Source organism: Electrophorus electricus, chromosome 10, assembly GCF_013358815.1.
Source record: "Electrophorus electricus isolate fEleEle1 chromosome 10, fEleEle1.pri, whole genome shotgun sequence".
Taxonomy (NCBI): domain Eukaryota; kingdom Metazoa; phylum Chordata; class Actinopteri; order Gymnotiformes; family Gymnotidae; genus Electrophorus; species Electrophorus electricus.
The window spans coordinates 25,309,556-25,326,392 of NC_049544.1; the positions used below are offsets into that span (position 1 = coordinate 25,309,556).

Consider the following 16,837-nt stretch of genomic DNA (forward strand, 5'->3'; position numbering starts at 1 on the left):
AATATATACGTGTGTGTGTGTGTGTAAACCTACTGGATGTGTTACCAGAAATAAAACATCTGTATGACAGTACTGGATGACATCTCTTGTTCTCCGCTTATGCAATTTGTCTAGCACTGTGACACTGCAGTTACCTTCAGGATCAGTAAAGTCTTATCTAATGAAATGTAATCTAATGTAATATAATGTAAACAAATCTAATCTAATCTCATTTTATCATCTTTAAATTGAATTTCTCACTCTTCTAGAATTTTGGGGAAATGTTCTCCCTAACAGCTAAGATCAACTCACACCACTGCCTCTAGTCACACCCTCCACCCAGTCACCACTGCCTCTAGTCACACCCTCCACCCAGTCACCACTGCCTCTAGTCACACCCTCCATCCAGTCACCACTGCCTCTAGTCACACCCTCCATCCAGTCACCAATGCCTCTAGTCACACCCTCCACCCATTCACCACTGCCTCTAGTCACACCCTCCACCCAGTCACCACTGCCTCTAGTCACACCCTCCACCCAGTCACCACTGCCTCTAGTCACACCCTCCACCCAGTCACCACTGCCTCTAGTCACACCCTCCATCCAGTCACCACTGCCTCTAGTCACACCCTCCACCCAGTCACCACTGCCTCTAGTCACACCCTCCACCCAGTCACCACTGCCTCTAGTCACACATTCCACCCAATCACCACTGCCTCTAGTCACACATTCCACCCAATCACCACTGCCTCTAGTCACACCCTCCACCCATAACAGGCTTTAGCTCACACTAGTCTCTCTTCTGTGGATTGCAGGTCCTTCTGTGCTGTAACTGTGCAGCTACGCTGTGGCATTCTCTTTTCATTTCTATGAACTCATACTTCTCTTTCCTCCTTTAAGTCTCTTCCTCTTTTGAAAGTATTTCTGGATCCAGTAGAATATCACTGAGTCTACCAGTATACCATCATCCAGTCAGAATACCTGAGAGTTTACTAGTAAACGATCTATTTCTTGTTGGCTTTGCTCATGAGTCTAGTTAATGTTTAATATTTAATGTTTAAAGTATAACTAAGTGAGCACTGCAGGTATAGCAGCCTAACAGACTTTGCAGGTGAAGTGATTGGAAAATACTCATTATTATGTAATACTTGTCTAGCACCTTTTTCAGGACCAAGTACGTTTTACAACCAACACACACCACACATCAGTGCTGGGTGTGCAGCTAAGAAAGACTTCCAGTTTGGGCTCTGGGACGTGGACATGCAGGACAGGTTTGAGTTCTGGGACGTGGACCGTAACAAAGTTTGTAAATGTGTAGCAGCACCCTCTGGTGGTAAGAAACAGAATAGAATGTTTTTACTTCAATTAACCTTTATTATTTTTGTTGAAAATAAAACCTACAACATGAGTGACATTGAGTATATGAAAAGCTACAATAGTTCATGTAAAAAAAAACAAAATACATTTTGCATTGCATATTAACTTGCAGTATTTGACAAATGATCTCTTACAAAGCAATTTAGACATTTATCAGGGGGCAGGTTAAAAGTAAATAATATAATAATAATAATAGTGCAAGCAAACATATGAATGAATGAATGAATGAATGAATGAACAGATGAGTAATTTTGCTGAAGGGTAAATGAATGCTGAAACAGCCGTTATAATGGCAGAAGCCAGAAATGTCTCGCAATTATCTTTTACAATGTACATTCAAAACTACAGAAACAGCACGATTATCAGATCATCAGATCATCACAACATCATATATCATCAGATCACAAAGCCACTTCAGTGGTTCTAAAAGCCTCAATCCAACCACAGGAAGCCAACAGATTTCCTTTATCCTCAGTATGTCACACTTGTTCTCTGTCTTCCTCTCGTTCTCTTTCATTGCTCACACTTTCAGGCTCTTCGTGTCTCCCTACACCTCCTCTTCACCTTTTTTCTCTCTCTCTGCCACATCATCTGGCTCTTTCAGAGGCAGGCACTCGTAACCGCCCTCGGCCTGCCCTGCCCCCTCTTCCTGCCCCTTCACTGGGCCTGCCTGCAGGGTGTGGTGTACCTCAGCCTGGGCAGTCTGACTCTCACCTTGACCTTTCAGCGTGTGGTACACCTGCGTCTGGGGACCCTTGAGAGGCTCATATCCACCTTGACCCTCACCTTGACCTTTCAGAGAGTGGTACACCTGCGCCTGGGGACCCTTGAGAGGCTCATATCCACCTTGACCCTCACCTTGACCCTCACCTTGACCCTCACCTTGACCTTTCAGAGAGTGGTACACCTGCGCCTGGGGACCCTTGAGAGGCTCATATCCACCTTGACCCTCACCTTGACCCTCACCTTGACCTTTCAGAGAGTGGTACACCTGCGCCTGGGGATCCTTGAGAAGGTCGTACTCTCCCTCAGCCTGTTCCTTACCCTGACCCTCACCTTGACCTTTCAGCGTGTGGTAAACCTGTGTCTGGGGACCCTTGAGAGGCTCATATCCACCCTGACCCTCACCTTGACCTTTCAGGGTGTGGTACACCTGCGTCTGCGGACCCTTGAGAGGCTCGTATTCCGCCTCCCCCTGACCTTTATTTCTGCCACCCTTCTCCACATCAATCAGCTCATATCCGCCATCAGCACCATCTTCCAGCTCCTTCACCTTTTTCCCACCAAACATCTGTGTGTTTCTTCTTCTCTTCCAATAACACACTGCCAGCACCAGACACAAGGCCACTGCCAGCACTACTGCAACAACCACAAGCATCACCACCAAATCTAGAGAGACAGAGACACCACCATTTATCGAGAGAAACAGAGACCCAGCGTGATGCTCCAGGCCTTTGTCATTGTCTATGTGGAGGTTCTCTCTGGTTACATTCTCTGGATATGCTGACATCTATCAGCAAAATAATCAACTCACTGAGTTCTGTACTCAGCAAACTAAAAATGTTAAATTGTTGCCATCATAATACATTTAATCTTCCACAAAAAACACCACAGTATGTATGTCACACTGGTGTGTGTGTGTGTGTATGAGTGAATGTATTTGTTAGTATGTCCAGTGATGGTTGGTACTCTGTGTGTATATGTCAGAAATCAGTGGTGATGGTACTGGACTAGTAATCAGAAGGTTGCCAGTTCAAGTCCCACCACTGCCAGGTTGCCACTGTTGGGCCCCTGAACATGACCCTTAACTCTAGGTTACTCAAGTTGTGTTCAGTCAGAAGTTGCTTGGTCAAAGCAAAAGCCTCAGATAAATGATGTAAATATCTGTGAGAAAAAGGCCCACCTACACAAAGTGCTTTTTTTCCTGACAAAACATTTGAGATTTTTAATAAAATGTTTTCATCAAGTTTGAAGCAATTTTTAAACACTTTTATATCTTTCAGATCTCTTACCTTTCATCTTATCTGTGTAAGGTGAGATGTGTGTGTGTGTGTGTGTGTGTGTGTGTGTGTGTGTGTGTACCTGGATCGGACTTGTGTAAGATGAGATAAGTGTGTGTGTGTATGTGTGTCTACCTGGAGCTGTGACTTGCAAGAGGACCTCATTGCTGAATCGGGAGAAACCATTTTCAAAAGCTGCTCTACAGGTGTAGAACCCCTCCTTTCGTGATTGGAGGTCTGCAGAGGTATCACTCAGTTTGCTGGCACTGCCCCCAGAAACCCTGTACCACCACTGGTGGGAACCAGGACTGTCACACTGTGGACACTTACACCTCAGTATCCCAGAGTCATGAACCAGGGTGGCTACAGGAGGGCCAGCTAGCACGTGCATGTGCACACACACACACACACACACACACACACACACACAGACACACACAGACACACACACACACACACACACACACACACACACACACACAGACAGGCACATACAAATGCACATTACTAAGATACATTAATTATCATTTTGTAGTAAATAAATTATTAATCAATTTTCTGCAAAGAGTAGAAGTATTCTTTTAGTAAAATGCTTTATGAACTGGATTTTGGATGTTTAATGAATGAGTTTTAAAAATGACATCACTGCAAACCTTTCTGTTGGTGTTATTGTGTGGCATTTATTGTTAATGTTGTGTGATTTTATAATGTTGTTTTATTTAATTTTAATGTTGTGTGGTTGTTATTGTGTTGGTTCAGATGTAGTTGTGATTGTGTTATTTTGTTGATTCACGTGTAGTTGTTGTTTTGTTGATTCAGGTGTAGTTGTTTTGTGTTGTTATTATGTTGATCCAGGTGTTGTGTTGATTCAGGTGTAATTGTTATCTTGTGTTGATTCAGGTCTAGTTGTTGTTGTGTTATTGTGTTGATTCAGGTGTAGTTGTTTTTTGATTCAGGTGTAGTAGTTGTGTTATTGTGTTGATTCAGGTGTAGTTGTTACCTATGATTTGGAGCACCTGCTCATCCGAGTAAACGCTGTGATGGGCACTCGCAGATTTACTGATGTGGATGAACCTGTAGGTGGCGTCACACTTATATAAACCATCGGAGGACATGGTGATATTGTTGATGTCATATGTGTCCTTAGTGCCTGCAGGGAGCTTTTTTCCATTCTGATAAAACACAGCCTGATCCACATGGGCTCCACCCCACACCTCACAGCGCAGATGGACATTCTCGCCCTCGCTCACTGGACCTTCTGGTACCTGCAGCATTACAATTCTCCCTGAGAAAGAGACAGGAAGTATTGGGAGGGGAGACAATGTTGGACACAATACTGTCTATGTCATTGTTTAGTGTGTCCTCTCTCTCTGTCTTTCTCTTAGGCATCCTGGGAGTAGAGAGGGAGGATGCTGTGGTGTGGGGTGAGACTGGTGTGGGGTGAGACTGGTGTGGGGTGAGCCGGGTGTGGGGTGAGACTGGTGTGAGGTAAGACGGGTGTGGAGTGAGACTGGTGTGGGGTGAGACTGTAGTGAGGGTAAGATGGGTGTGGGGTGAGGATAAGACTGATGTCACTATAGAGGTTATGATGTCACTATAGAGGTTATGCTCTGATGTCACTATAGAGGGTATGATGACAATATAGAGGTTATGTACTGATGTCACTAAGGAGGCTATAACTGCAGTGAAGCTCATGAACTGACATCACATGCACATTTTCTATACATTTCAGGACTTTTTCCCCCCTATCACCTAACCCCTGGTTACGTCTACCATTACACATTAAGCACTGGGTTTTGGTATTTTCTTTTGTTAGCTTGATTATCTTGTTCTGGCCTGTTTTATGCATGTAGCTCACCTTACTACTCCTTACAAGTTATTATTTTGGACATATCAAACGGACATCGTTTTATCAGCGAGCACATGACAGAAGACATTGCTGGAAGTAGTGGTCGACCAATTAATTGGTTCGATTTTTAAACAAATGTATACTTTTAATACAAATTAATTAATTAATTAATTAATTTTATGTATATGAGCACACTACAGGAATAATACACATCTGTTTAAACCAAAGACAATGCAGACAATATTCATATAAGTTCAGCAATTTGTCTCATTTGTTGTTATTATGGAATTGTTATATCTTATAAGATGCAAAAATCCCACCAACAGCATCATGATATCGATGTGCTATATCAGCTATCAGACACAGCATGGCTTCTTCAGGCCTGGGACTGCGCGACAGTACCTGTAGCTCTGAGTGTGACTGCATTACTGCGCTGTTTGCTCTTGGTGTTCATGCACCAGTAGGTGGTGTTGGTGCTGTTTTCACCCTGGATGGAGGCATGTATCAAGGCAGTATGGTTGCTCATCTCCTGCTGTTGCGGTTTGGTCCAGTATTCAGTGAAGTCCTTTGTGTAGCGGCACCACCAGTCTGTAAGAGTGTCCTCCACATGGAGTCGCAGAACAACTGCATCTCCTCGACCAATCACAGCTTTTCTTCCTGTATTGGAGAGTCGTGCTTTGGGCACCAAGTCTGTCAGTGAGGGACAGCCAGAGGCAGAGAGAGACAATAATACAGAAATGAGCATATCAAGAGAAATGGGAGAAACAGAGGGAAGAAAACAGACAAAAGCAGAGAAGGGCCAGTTTGATATTGAATGAATGACTCAGACTGAGTGGAACCAGTGTACTTTAACTCTCATACAGTAACAGTGAATATTGTGTTTGCTTGTTTTGGAATTTGTGAAATGTTGTTAATTGTGAAATGTTAAATACTGATGTCTTACTCAGCACGTTGATGTTGAAACTTCCACTTTTCCTCCCTCCACTTTCACAGCTGTAGCTCACTGACTGGCGCAGCATCACTGTGATGGACGGGGTACTACTGAACTCAGTGAGATTTTTTAACCACTTCACGTCATTCTTGAGAATATCATGGCCATTCTTACACAGCAGAGTGATGACATCCGACACATAAAAGGTGGGGAAGTATGGGTGACTGACAACTGAGATGAGGGAGGGAGGGAGGGAGGGAGGGAGGGAGAGAGAGAGAGAGAGAGAGAGAGAGAGAGAGAGAGTGAGTGAGTGAGTGAGTGAGTGAGTGAGTGAGTAATCTAATATTACTGTGTCACAGTTAGTGGTGGCCATTGGCTGTGATGTAGAGCTGCACCATTAAGGGCCTTAAATGTGAAGAACAGAAGCTGATGAGGAACTTAGGAAGGAACTTAGCAGGGAGAAACACCCCCAATACCCCTCTCAGGCTTCCTGGTGAGGATGTGGGCAGTTGTGCTGTGAACCATCTGAAGTTTCCTCACACGCTCAGCAGGGCTGTGCTAGTCAAGTCCACAGGCTGTGATGGCACCAGTCTTTACTAGTAATATACAGTTTTACAAACCCTACTTATATGGGACTTTTATGATGACTGGTGTCAGTGTGTCCATGTGGTATATAACCACAGCATTAGAGTTAGGATCTGGGAGCAGGGAGTGCAGTTCCTGTTTTGTGTGAATTCTCTATATGGTAGTTTGTGAGAGTTCTCTATGTGGTGGTTTGCATGAGTTCTCTATGTGGTGGTTTGCATGAGTTCTCTATATGGTGGTTTGCATGAGTTCTCTATGTGGTGGCTTGCGTGAGTTCTCTATATGGTGGTTTGCATGAGTTCTCTATGTGGTGGTTTGCATGAGTTCTCTATATGGTGGTTTGCGTGAGTTCTCTATATGGTGGTTTGCATGAGTTCTCTATGTGGTGGCTTGCGTGAGTTCTCTATATTGTGGTTTGCATGAGTTCTCTATGTGGTGGCTTGCGTGAGTTCTCTATATGGTGGTTTGCATGAGTTCTCTATGTGGTGGTTTGCATGAGTTCTCTATGTGGTGGCTTGCGTGAGTTCTCTATGTGGTGGCTTGCATGAGTTCTCTATGTGGTGGTTTGCATGAGTTCTCTATGTGGTGGTTTGCATGAGTTCTCTATGTGGTGGCTTGCGTGAGTTCTCTATATGGTGGTTTGCATGAGTTCTCTATGTGGTGGCTTGCGTGAGTTCTCTATATGGTGGTTTGCGTGAGTTCTCTATGTGGTGGTTTGCATGAGTTCTCTATGTGGTGGCTTGCGTGAGTTCTCTATATGGTGGTTTGCATGAGTTCTCTATGTGGTGGTTTGCATGAGTTCTCTATGTGGTGGTTTGCGTGAGTTCTCTATGTGGTGGTTTGCGTGAGTTCTCTATACGGTGGTTTGCATGAGTTCTCTATGTGGTGGTTTGCATGAGTTCTCTATGCGGTGGCTTGCGTGAGTTCTCTATGTGGTGGTTTGCGTGAGTTCTCTATGTGGTGGCTTGCGTGAGTTCTCTATATGGTGGTTTGCATGAGTTCTCTATGTGGTGGTTTGCATGAGTTCTCTATGTGGTGGCTTGCGTGAGTTCTCTATGTGGTGGTTTGCATGAGTTCTCTATGTGGTGGCTTGCGTGAGTTCTCTATATGGTGGTTTGCATGAGTTCTCTATGTGGTGGTTTGCATGAGTTCTCTATGTGGTGGTTTGCATGAGTTCTCTATATGGTGGTTTGCATGAGTTCTCTATGTGGTGGCTTGCGTGAGTTCTCTATATGGTGGTTTGCATGAGTTCTCTATGTGGTGGTTTGCATGAGTTCTCTATGTGGTGGCTTGCGTGAGTTCTCTATATGGTGGTTTGCATGAGTTCTCTATGTGGTGGTTTGCATGAGTTCTCTATGTGGTGGCTTGCGTGAGTTCTCTATGTGGTGGCTTGCATGAGTTCTCTATGTGGTGGTTTGCATGAGTTCTCTATGTGGTGGTTTGCATGAGTTCTCTATGTGGTGGCTTGCGTGAGTTCTCTATATGGTGGTTTGCATGAGTTCTCTATGTGGTGGCTTGCGTGAGTTCTCTATATGGTGGTTTGCGTGAGTTCTCTATGTGGTGGTTTGCATGAGTTCTCTATGTGGTGGCTTGCGTGAGTTCTCTATATGGTGGTTTGCATGAGTTCTCTATGTGGTGGTTTGCATGAGTTCTCTATGTGGTGGTTTGCGTGAGTTCTCTATGTGGTGGTTTGCGTGAGTTCTCTATATGGTGGTTTGCATGAGTTCTCTATGTGGTGGTTTGCATGAGTTCTCTATGTGGTGGCTTGCGTGAGTTCTCTATGTGGTGGTTTGCGTGAGTTCTCTATGTGGTGGCTTGCGTGAGTTCTCTATATGGTGGTTTGCATGAGTTCTCTATGTGGTGGCTTGCGTGAGTTCTCTATGTGGTGGTTTGCATGAGTTCTCTATATGGTGGTTTGCATGAGTTCTCTATGTGGTGGCTTGCGTGAGTTCTCTATATGGTGGTTTGCATGAGTTCTCTATGTGGTGGTTTGCATGAGTTCTCTATGTGGTGGCTTGCGTGAGTTCTCTATGTGGTGGTTTGCATGAGTTCTCTATGTGGTGGCTTGCGTGAGTTCTCTATATGGTGGTTTGCATGAGTTCTCTATATGGTGGTTTGCATGAGTTCTCTATGTGGTGGTTTGCATGAGTTCTCTATATTGTGGTTTGCATGAGTTCTCTATATGGTGGTTTGCATGAGTTCTCTATATTGTGGTTTGCATGAGTTCTCTATGTGGTGGTTTGCATGAGTTCTCTATGTGGTGGTTTGCATGAGTTCTCTATATGGTGGTTTGCATGAGTTCTCTATGTGGTGGTTTGCATGAGTTCTCTATATGGTGGTTTGCATGTTTGTCAGCTCTGTTCTGACTCTCATTAGAGTGGAGTTTGTAGCCAAAGACCAGTAGCTGTGTTGATTTTCACTTTTTGTCAGCTTTTTTGCCAAGTGTTGCATCAGCTTCCATGCTGTTAAAAGAACATGAGGTCAGGGAGGAGGTTCTGACACTTGCTTTGACTACTGTATCATCTATATATCACTGCCTGTCCCACCTGCATGGGGTGGAAGCTCCGCCCCTAATGATGGGCAAGTGAAGCTCATTCAGGGAAGATCGTGATTGGCTCTCTCCAGCATGGAGGAGAGGCACAGAAAGAATGGTGGTAGCATACCTGAGACACAGCCTGAGAAGCCCCCGCATCACACTGGAGCCATTTCAGTTCAGCTTACTTACCATCTGTGCTATTCGTTTATGTATAAATAAACATGCTGCTTTGCACTCACACGTACACGTGCGTGCGCGTGTGTGTGTGTGTGTGTGTGTGTGTGTGTGCGTGCTTCTGGGTCTACAGTAATGAATGAATTTAATTGGTTTAGTTTCCACATTTGGAAGCATTGTGACTAACACATTTATGTGGTACCTGCGAATCAAGCCCACAGCCTTGTGTTCTCACTGTGCCCTGCCAGCTGAATTAAAACAGACTCTCTGTGGAAGGAAACGTCTCTTTGGGAAGACAGTCCTCTGCACCTGTCCACAGGTAGGCAGGAAAGAATCTTCTGGACAGGGAGTGTGGCATTGAAATGTCCGTCTGGACTGCTCTGCTGGCTGTCCAGGGACATTTAACAAGATCTTTAAAGTTCATTACAGCAACTTTAACTACAACTGTCCAACTTTCGCAAGGTGCGTGTTTTTATCTGATCAAGGCAGCAGACTCCATGTTATTTTTATACACTTATTTACCAGTATTATAAAAGTCATATTGTACTGTAATTCTGCTATTTCATACTCATACTGTTCTGCACTTTCTCTAGTCCACTGACTTGTTGCGGTATCAGTGTTCTCACGACTGCATGCCAATTTGCAGTTCTCAGCAAGGGTGGACTACTTGAACATTTGTTGAAGTGCCCTCTACTGGCAGAGTACAGGTAGGTACCAAAATGCTATATGTCTTGCTGCTTTTCTTTTTACATCTGTTGCTAGGTGACAGGAATTCTAGTGCCTTTTCCAAAGCAGCTTCAGAGACTTTAGAAACTGATAAAGCTTTAAATGGGCTTATGTGTGAGTGAGTGTGTGTGTGTTGTCTTATGTGTGAGTGAGTGTGTGTGTGTTGTCTTATGTGTGAGTGAGTGTGTGTGTGTTGTCTTATGTGTGAGTGAGTGTGTGTGTGTTGTCTTATGTGTGAGTGAGTGTGTGTGTGTTGTCTTATGTGTGAGTGAGTGTGTGTGTGTTGGCTTATGTGTGAGTGATCGTATGTGTGTTGGTTTATGTGTGAGTGAGTGTGTGTGTGTGTTGGATTATGTGTGAGTGAGTGTGTGTGTTGTTTTATGTGTGAGTGATCATGTGTGTGTTGGATTATGTGTGAGTGAGTGTGTGTGTTGGATTATGTGTGAGTGATCGTGTGTGTGTTGTGTTATGTATGAGTGAGTGTGTGTATGTTGTCTTATGTGTGAGTGAGTGTGTGTGTGTTGTTTTATGTGTGAGTGATCATGTGTGTGTTGGATTATGTGTGAGTGATTATGTGTGTGTTGGATTATGTGTGAGTGAGTGTGTGTGTTGGATTATGTGTGAGTGAGTGTGTGTGCTGGATTATGTGTGAGTGATCGTGTGTGTGTTGGATTATGTGTGATTGAGTGTGTGTGTTGGATTATGTGTGAGTGATCGTGTGTGTGTTGGATTATGTGTGAGTGAGTGTGTGTGTTGGATTATGTGTGAGTGTGTGTGTTGGATTATGTGTGAGTGAGTGTGTGTGTTGGATTATGTGTGAGTGAGTGTGTGTGCTGGATTATGTGTGAGTGATCGTGTGTGTGTTGGATTATGTGTGAGTGATCATGTGTGTGCTGGATTATGTGTGAGTGAGTGTGTGTGCTGGAATATGTGTGAGTGATCGTGTGTGTGTTGCATTATGTGTGAGTGAGTGTGTGTGTTGGATTATGTGTTTGTGATGTCCAGTCTGTGTGGAGCCTGTGTTGGTGAGAGAACACTGGACGTCTTGTGTGCTGCTGTTGTCTATATTTTAGTTTAAATTTGCTTAGACAATAAAAGTAACAAAAGTGACAAGTAGCAACAACCACCAATTGATCCATAAATGTGATGGACGATCTATAACAGTGTTCAGCCATAAGATGATATGTTGAAACTTCTATAACTTTATTACCTGATTTCTAACATTTCTGACATTGTTTTGGCTAGTTTTACAGAAACTCCTTTAGGGTATCTGAAGCTGTTAGACATTAAATATTAATATTAATGAAAATGTTAATCGGATGCAAGCTATGCTTCTCACATGGCAATCAGAGAGAAAGAGAGAGCGAGAGAGAGCGAGAGCGAGAGAGAGAGAGAGAGAGAGAGAGAGAGAGAGAGAGAGAGAGAGAGAGAGCGAGCGAGAGAGCGAGCGAGCGAGCGAGCGAGCGGGGCCATGTTGGAAATGACCAGATCAGGAACCTTGTTTTCAGTGTCAGCAGTTTCTCTATGAATAATTTCACCATGATTGCTGAGTTGATTTGTGTGAAGCTTTGTGAAAGCTCCTGTTTTAAAATTCATATTTGAATTGATTTAGATTTGAATTGATGTAAAAAGCATTTTTATCAATATTTGTTGAATTTCATCATAGAACCAAATATATATGGAGGAGGTGTAATTGTACAGAAAGAGCTGTACAGAAATAACAAACAAAATAAAATAATGGTTGGTTGACAGGAGATAACAAACTTAAACTGGAGAAATCGAAGAATTAAATTGTTTGTCAGATAAGAGATTAACTTTCATTCTTGTTGTCAGACTAGACCTGGAGACTGTGCATGTACACGTATGTGTGTGCATATTTGCATGTACATACCTTTTAGTTCGTTTGCTCTTGTAAACGCCAAGAACACTGTTAATAAATAAAGAACATATATTAGTTTACATTTTTACATTTACGGCATTTGGCAGATGCTCTTATCCAGAGCGACTTACAAAAGTGCTTTGTTATCTACCCATAGAACACACCCTAGTACAGTACAGCAGGTTACATTAGTTTGTATTTATAAACACACACAAGTGTAGATACCCACCTGGACTCTTTCAGCTGTGTGTGAAGGGTATTAAGGAGTAATAACTGTAATTACTGCATATGTCTCATCTATTCAGAATGTGATGTTACTCGAGGGTGAGTCTGAACATTATACACTTTTGTAGAACGGAAGCTGATCTCCTGCAGAAAAGAGAGCTGGTTCTTGGAGCCAAAATTCTTACTTCACAAATGTGTCTTGTAGAAGATGTATGGCAAAACCCTGACATGCCACCACCTCATCTCATCTTAGTTCACAATTTAACGTGCAACTGGGGTCGGGCTTAGCTGGGGTCAGGTTTAGCTGGGCTCAAGTTTAGCTGGACTCAGGTTTAGCTGGGGTCAGGCTCAGTTGGGGTCAGGCTTAGCTGGGCTCAGGCTTAGCTAGACTCAGGCTTAACTGGGTTTTCTGACCCCAGCACTATCTATATCTGCATCCTACAAAGCCACAGAACCAGCTGCAATCACACACAGCCCTTTGAGCAAAATCATTCTGACAACATCAGACTAAATCTGAACACTCTGCACTGACCTGCTAACCTTTATTTGATGTTAATTCAAGACCTGCGATCTTGTGAAACATTCAACTGTATATCTGAAAAAAAAAAAACAGGTCATGCAAGACAGAGACCAGTCTGGGTGCACAGAACCAGAGAGAGAGAGAGGGAGGTATAGAGGTGGTGAAACTGAGCTATATTCAGTGAGGTGTCAGACAGACCCAAGGTGTTGGGATTACCTGGTAGTAGTAGGAGCATTTTTCTGGTAATAAGGAGTTCAGCGGCGCAAGGACACCCGTCTGTCAGTCCGTCTGTGCGCGAGTGAGCGAGAGCAGGAGGAAGTGGAGTGATATGAGAGTAGAGAAGTGTAGTTCTGTGAAATGATGATTAGAAATCTTTCTTTCATGTGGCCCACATTCACTTACACCTCAGTTTTTTAAAACCACACCAAAATAACTACAACAAAAACACCAACATATGTTAAATATGCAGTTTGGGTCATTTAAAGGAGCGTGACATATATGACATTACTGCACAAAGTGTGTGATGCAGCACCGTGAACGTGAGACCTGCTCCTGGAGGGAGGTGTGGGGAGGTTGCTCACCTTCACACCACAAACTCGCTGTAGTGATTCATTTAAATTGTCTGGATCAAATCTGAAATGCATTCAAAATGGAGGTGTGTCATATGACTGAGGCTGTTCAGTTCAGTGATAATACCAACCAAACCAATATGAACACAAAAATCTTTCTACTTTCAGAGCAATGGTTAGACCAAACGTTTAGGCCATGTTACGACCCCGTCTAGGCTGTGAGGCTGTAACAAACGGCTAATATAATGGAAGTTGCGACAAAGTGAACAGCAACAAAAACAAACAAATACAAATGGAAAGTTTTTTTCAGTGTATTTTACAGAGGTTATGATTCAGAAATAATCAATCATACTGGTGCAAATGTCTTCAGGAGTGACCCAAGCCAAAATAACAAACAAAACTCACACTAATTAAATAAAACTACACACGAACAACACAAGAAACATACAACAGACTTTCCTAACTCCCTAACACAAAAACAGAGACAAAACCCACACCCAACAAAAATGGCAGTCACTCCCTACCACCAGTGTCCAACACCAAAATACCAAACAAACAATATTTACACTCTTTACACAGTCTATATATATGTATACATACAGAGCTACCAAAGCAGGAGGGGGAAGCCAAAGACGAAGTCCAAAAATGGGGCAAAACAAGGTCATACACAAAAGATCATACAAATGTTCAATCACAGCAAAACAATTCCAAACTAATGCACAGTCTCCTTTCTCTCTCTTTTGCTTCTGGGAAAAGAACAGCTGGCACAGTTGGCTGGGAAACTCAGCAAGGAACAGGGAGTAGTCTCAAACAGGGAGGAAATTCTCTCTCTCTCTCTCTCTCTCTCTCTCTCTCTCTCTCTCTCTCTCTCTCTCTCTCTCTCTCTCTCTCTCTCTCTCTCTCTCTCTCTCTCTCTCTCACTCATTCACTCACTCAACACCCATCCCCATAAGTACGGAGGTTCCAGCACACAAACAACAAAACAAGCCCAAACCATCAACATCTGGAAAGAATCTGCTACTGCATTTTCTGAACCCTTTTTATGTTTGATGTCAATATTAAACCCTTGGATGATCAGAGACCAACACATTAAGCGCTGATTGGCATTAGTCATATTCTGCAAGAACACGAGTGGATTGAGATTAGTGTATATGGTGATGGGGTCTGGACTACCACCAAGGTACATCACAAAATATGGCAAGCTAGAAGGAGTGTGAGGGCTTCCCATTCAATAGTGCTGTAGGCCAGCTGGTGTTTCACAAACCTTCTAGAAAAATAACAAATAGGGTGATCTAGGCCTTGTGAGTCCTCTTGTAGGAGGACAGCACCAGCTCCACTACCACTGGCATCTACCTGAAGTGTAAAAGGACGAGTAAAACCAGGGATACGGCGGCTCCGGTATCTCTCAAACCTCTAATTTGTTGTTTCCTTTCATCAGATTCCAAGAGAGAAATATAACAATAAAAAATGAAAGATCTAAAAACTGGCTCTATATCTGACAGTGGTAACAGAGGTAATGTATTTATTGCGTGGAATAATATGTACTTATTCCGAGGAGGAGGCATCGGCCTCTCGGGACCCATACTCATCCACATCACTTCCTTGTCCGCCTCAATGTGTACGCAATAGTTCTGTCTCACGCTCCTTCAACTTCACCGCTAGCATAGGATCTACCCCAGGGGACAGAGACATACCGGGATCTATACGTAGACCATGTACTATTGTGCTATTTCCTACTTTTGAAATGTTTACAATCTAATGTAATGCTGTGATATACTTGACTATTTGATAGCCGGCTAACTGCAGACAGAAGCTCTGATGTCTGTTTGATGTCCTCTGACTTTAGTCTAATGTGCGATGGGATTCTGATCTGTTGTATGCTGTAACCTGTACTATCTGTCTTCTTCCTCATCTGCCTGGCAGACATTGTTTGGTGTATATCAATTATGGATATGCGTAACGTGTCTACCGTACCATAGATGAGTTCAGTCTCCTCCTTGTGCATACATACATCTGGCCCTCTCTCCCACCATTTACCAAGCTCTCCATATTAGAACTCACTGACAGGTCACTTTTTTTTCAACATGAGTATTATTTTTGGTCCTTTAAACACCTGTGACACCAGCACCCTAAACACCTAATGCAACCCAACACCCCAAACACCAGTGCCCTGAGCACCCCTAAAGCCAGTACTCGGAACACCCTTAATGTCATAACGCCAGTGCGAATAAAGCTGCATTTACCTCTAAACCCTAATGCCCCAACACAAGAGCCCTGAATGCCGGTGCCCCAAATGCAGCCTTATTCACATACACGCCCTCTAAATGACACCCACACACCCACACATGCCCTCTAATCCACACACACACACCATCATACACATTTAGCTGATGCTTTTGTCCAAAGCGACTTACGATTAGGACTGAGTACAACTTGAGAAATTGAGGATTAAGGGCCTTAACACTGGTAACTTTACAGTGGTGAGACTTGAACCTGCAAATTACAAGTCAAGCATCTTAACCACTGAACTACCACTGCCTGTCCACCCTCTCATTAACATATATTTTGGGTGCACCCCTGCTTGTGTGTCTGCGTGGCAGGTGTGTGTGCATGTGTGAGTGTGTGTGTGTGTGTGTGCATACATTAAAGAGTGGCCCATCTGAACAAAAAAAAAAAGTGGAAATTTAATTAATTTGAATCCCACAACCTAAAACCACATCAGTGGATTGTTATTTGTTGCAGTTCTTTTTTTATTTGTAGTCATGAGTACAAATTAGCTTTGCAGATGGGTTTCTATATTCTATGAAGTGGGTTGGTTTGCTGTAAAATAAATGTATTACTGAAGGTTTGGTTCTCTCAGTTCAGGTAATGCTGCAGTCAAACAGCAGAGAAGCCAAATATCAGAATCTCACATTTGGCTAACTGGTCCTGTGGATGAGAGAAACATCCGTCCCTTCACAGCACACTCACTGTTTTTCCATCAACATACAGAAAAGAAAAAGACTCAAAGAAAGTGATGGTGTAACTGTTTCAGTAAAATGATGACACTCCCTTGGCTAAGAGACCTCAGCTGTACGGTGTATACACTGGTTCATACAGGACGTTTATTAGTGCAGTGATTCAACTATATGCCAACAATTATGTTCCCAAATGCCACATTAAATAGCAGAAATAATCTTCAAATGTATGTGGTACTTATGTAAATTAGTTTTTTGCATTTGGCACTGAACATGCATAACTTCCTGTTTTGCATACTGTAGCACACTGCTCAGTAAAAGATTAAATGAATAATCTTTGCATGCATTTGCATGTGTTTGCATGCATTGTGCAACTTCTAAATATTGTATGATTTAGTTTAAATTGTTATGTAAACAATATATCAATAGCTAGATAAAACCGCTGGGTTCTAATCTGGAGAAAAAACTAAAATTTTGGGTCCACCCTAGCCTGTATGTTTGTGTCTCAGCCGTGTGTGCATGTGGGAATG

General features: G+C 43.1%; 2 protein-coding genes across 8 annotated transcripts in view; one reads left to right on the plus strand and one right to left on the minus strand.

Moving 5' to 3' along the window:
- slc17a7b (solute carrier family 17 member 7b) overlaps nt 1-135 on the plus strand; it is a 20,498-nt gene extending 20,363 nt beyond the window's left edge. The window contains exon 12 of the mRNA XM_035530888.1: nt 1-135. This exon is cut by the window's left edge and continues 329 nt beyond it. The gene's annotated coding sequence lies outside the window, so the exon portion shown is untranslated.
- Nucleotides 136-1,898: 1,763 nt separating this feature from the next.
- On the minus strand, nt 1,899-14,104 carry LOC113590149. 7 transcript variants are annotated; one of them, XM_027030162.2, is made up of 9 exons: nt 13,951-14,104; nt 12,998-13,131; nt 12,049-12,084; nt 6,149-6,367; nt 5,608-5,895; nt 4,357-4,641; nt 3,492-3,734; nt 2,479-2,745; nt 1,899-2,328 (listed from the first exon to the last, which is right to left on the minus strand). In XM_027030162.2, exons 1-9 carry the CDS (start codon nt 14,013-14,015, stop codon nt 1,904-1,906), a joined length of 1,962 nt encoding a protein of 653 aa, XP_026885963.2. In that variant the 5' UTR covers nt 14,016-14,104; the 3' UTR covers nt 1,899-1,903. The 7 variants fall into 7 exon arrangements, with proteins under 7 accessions (XP_026885963.2, XP_035387122.1, XP_035387124.1 ...); XM_035531229.1 differs by having other exon boundaries at nt 1,899-2,269; nt 2,354-2,745; XM_035531231.1 differs by having other exon boundaries at nt 1,899-2,226; nt 2,323-2,745.
- Nucleotides 14,105-16,837: the final 2,733 nt, after the last annotated feature.

Bases quoted from the DNA above. Each gene is read 5' to 3' on its own strand.
- LOC113590149 (XM_027030157.2), bottom strand. From the start codon at position 14,015: ATGACCTTGTTTTGCCCCATTTTTGGACTTCGTCTTTGGCTTCCCCCT. The intron at 13,132-13,950 runs GTATGTATACAT...ATCATTTCACAG, and splicing joins CCTCCTGCTTTGGTAGCTCT to AACTACACTTCTCTACTCTC. The intron at 2,746-3,491 runs GTAGACACACAT...CTGTCTCTCTAG, and splicing joins CTTGCAAGTCACAGCTCCAG to ATTTGGTGGTGATGCTTGTG.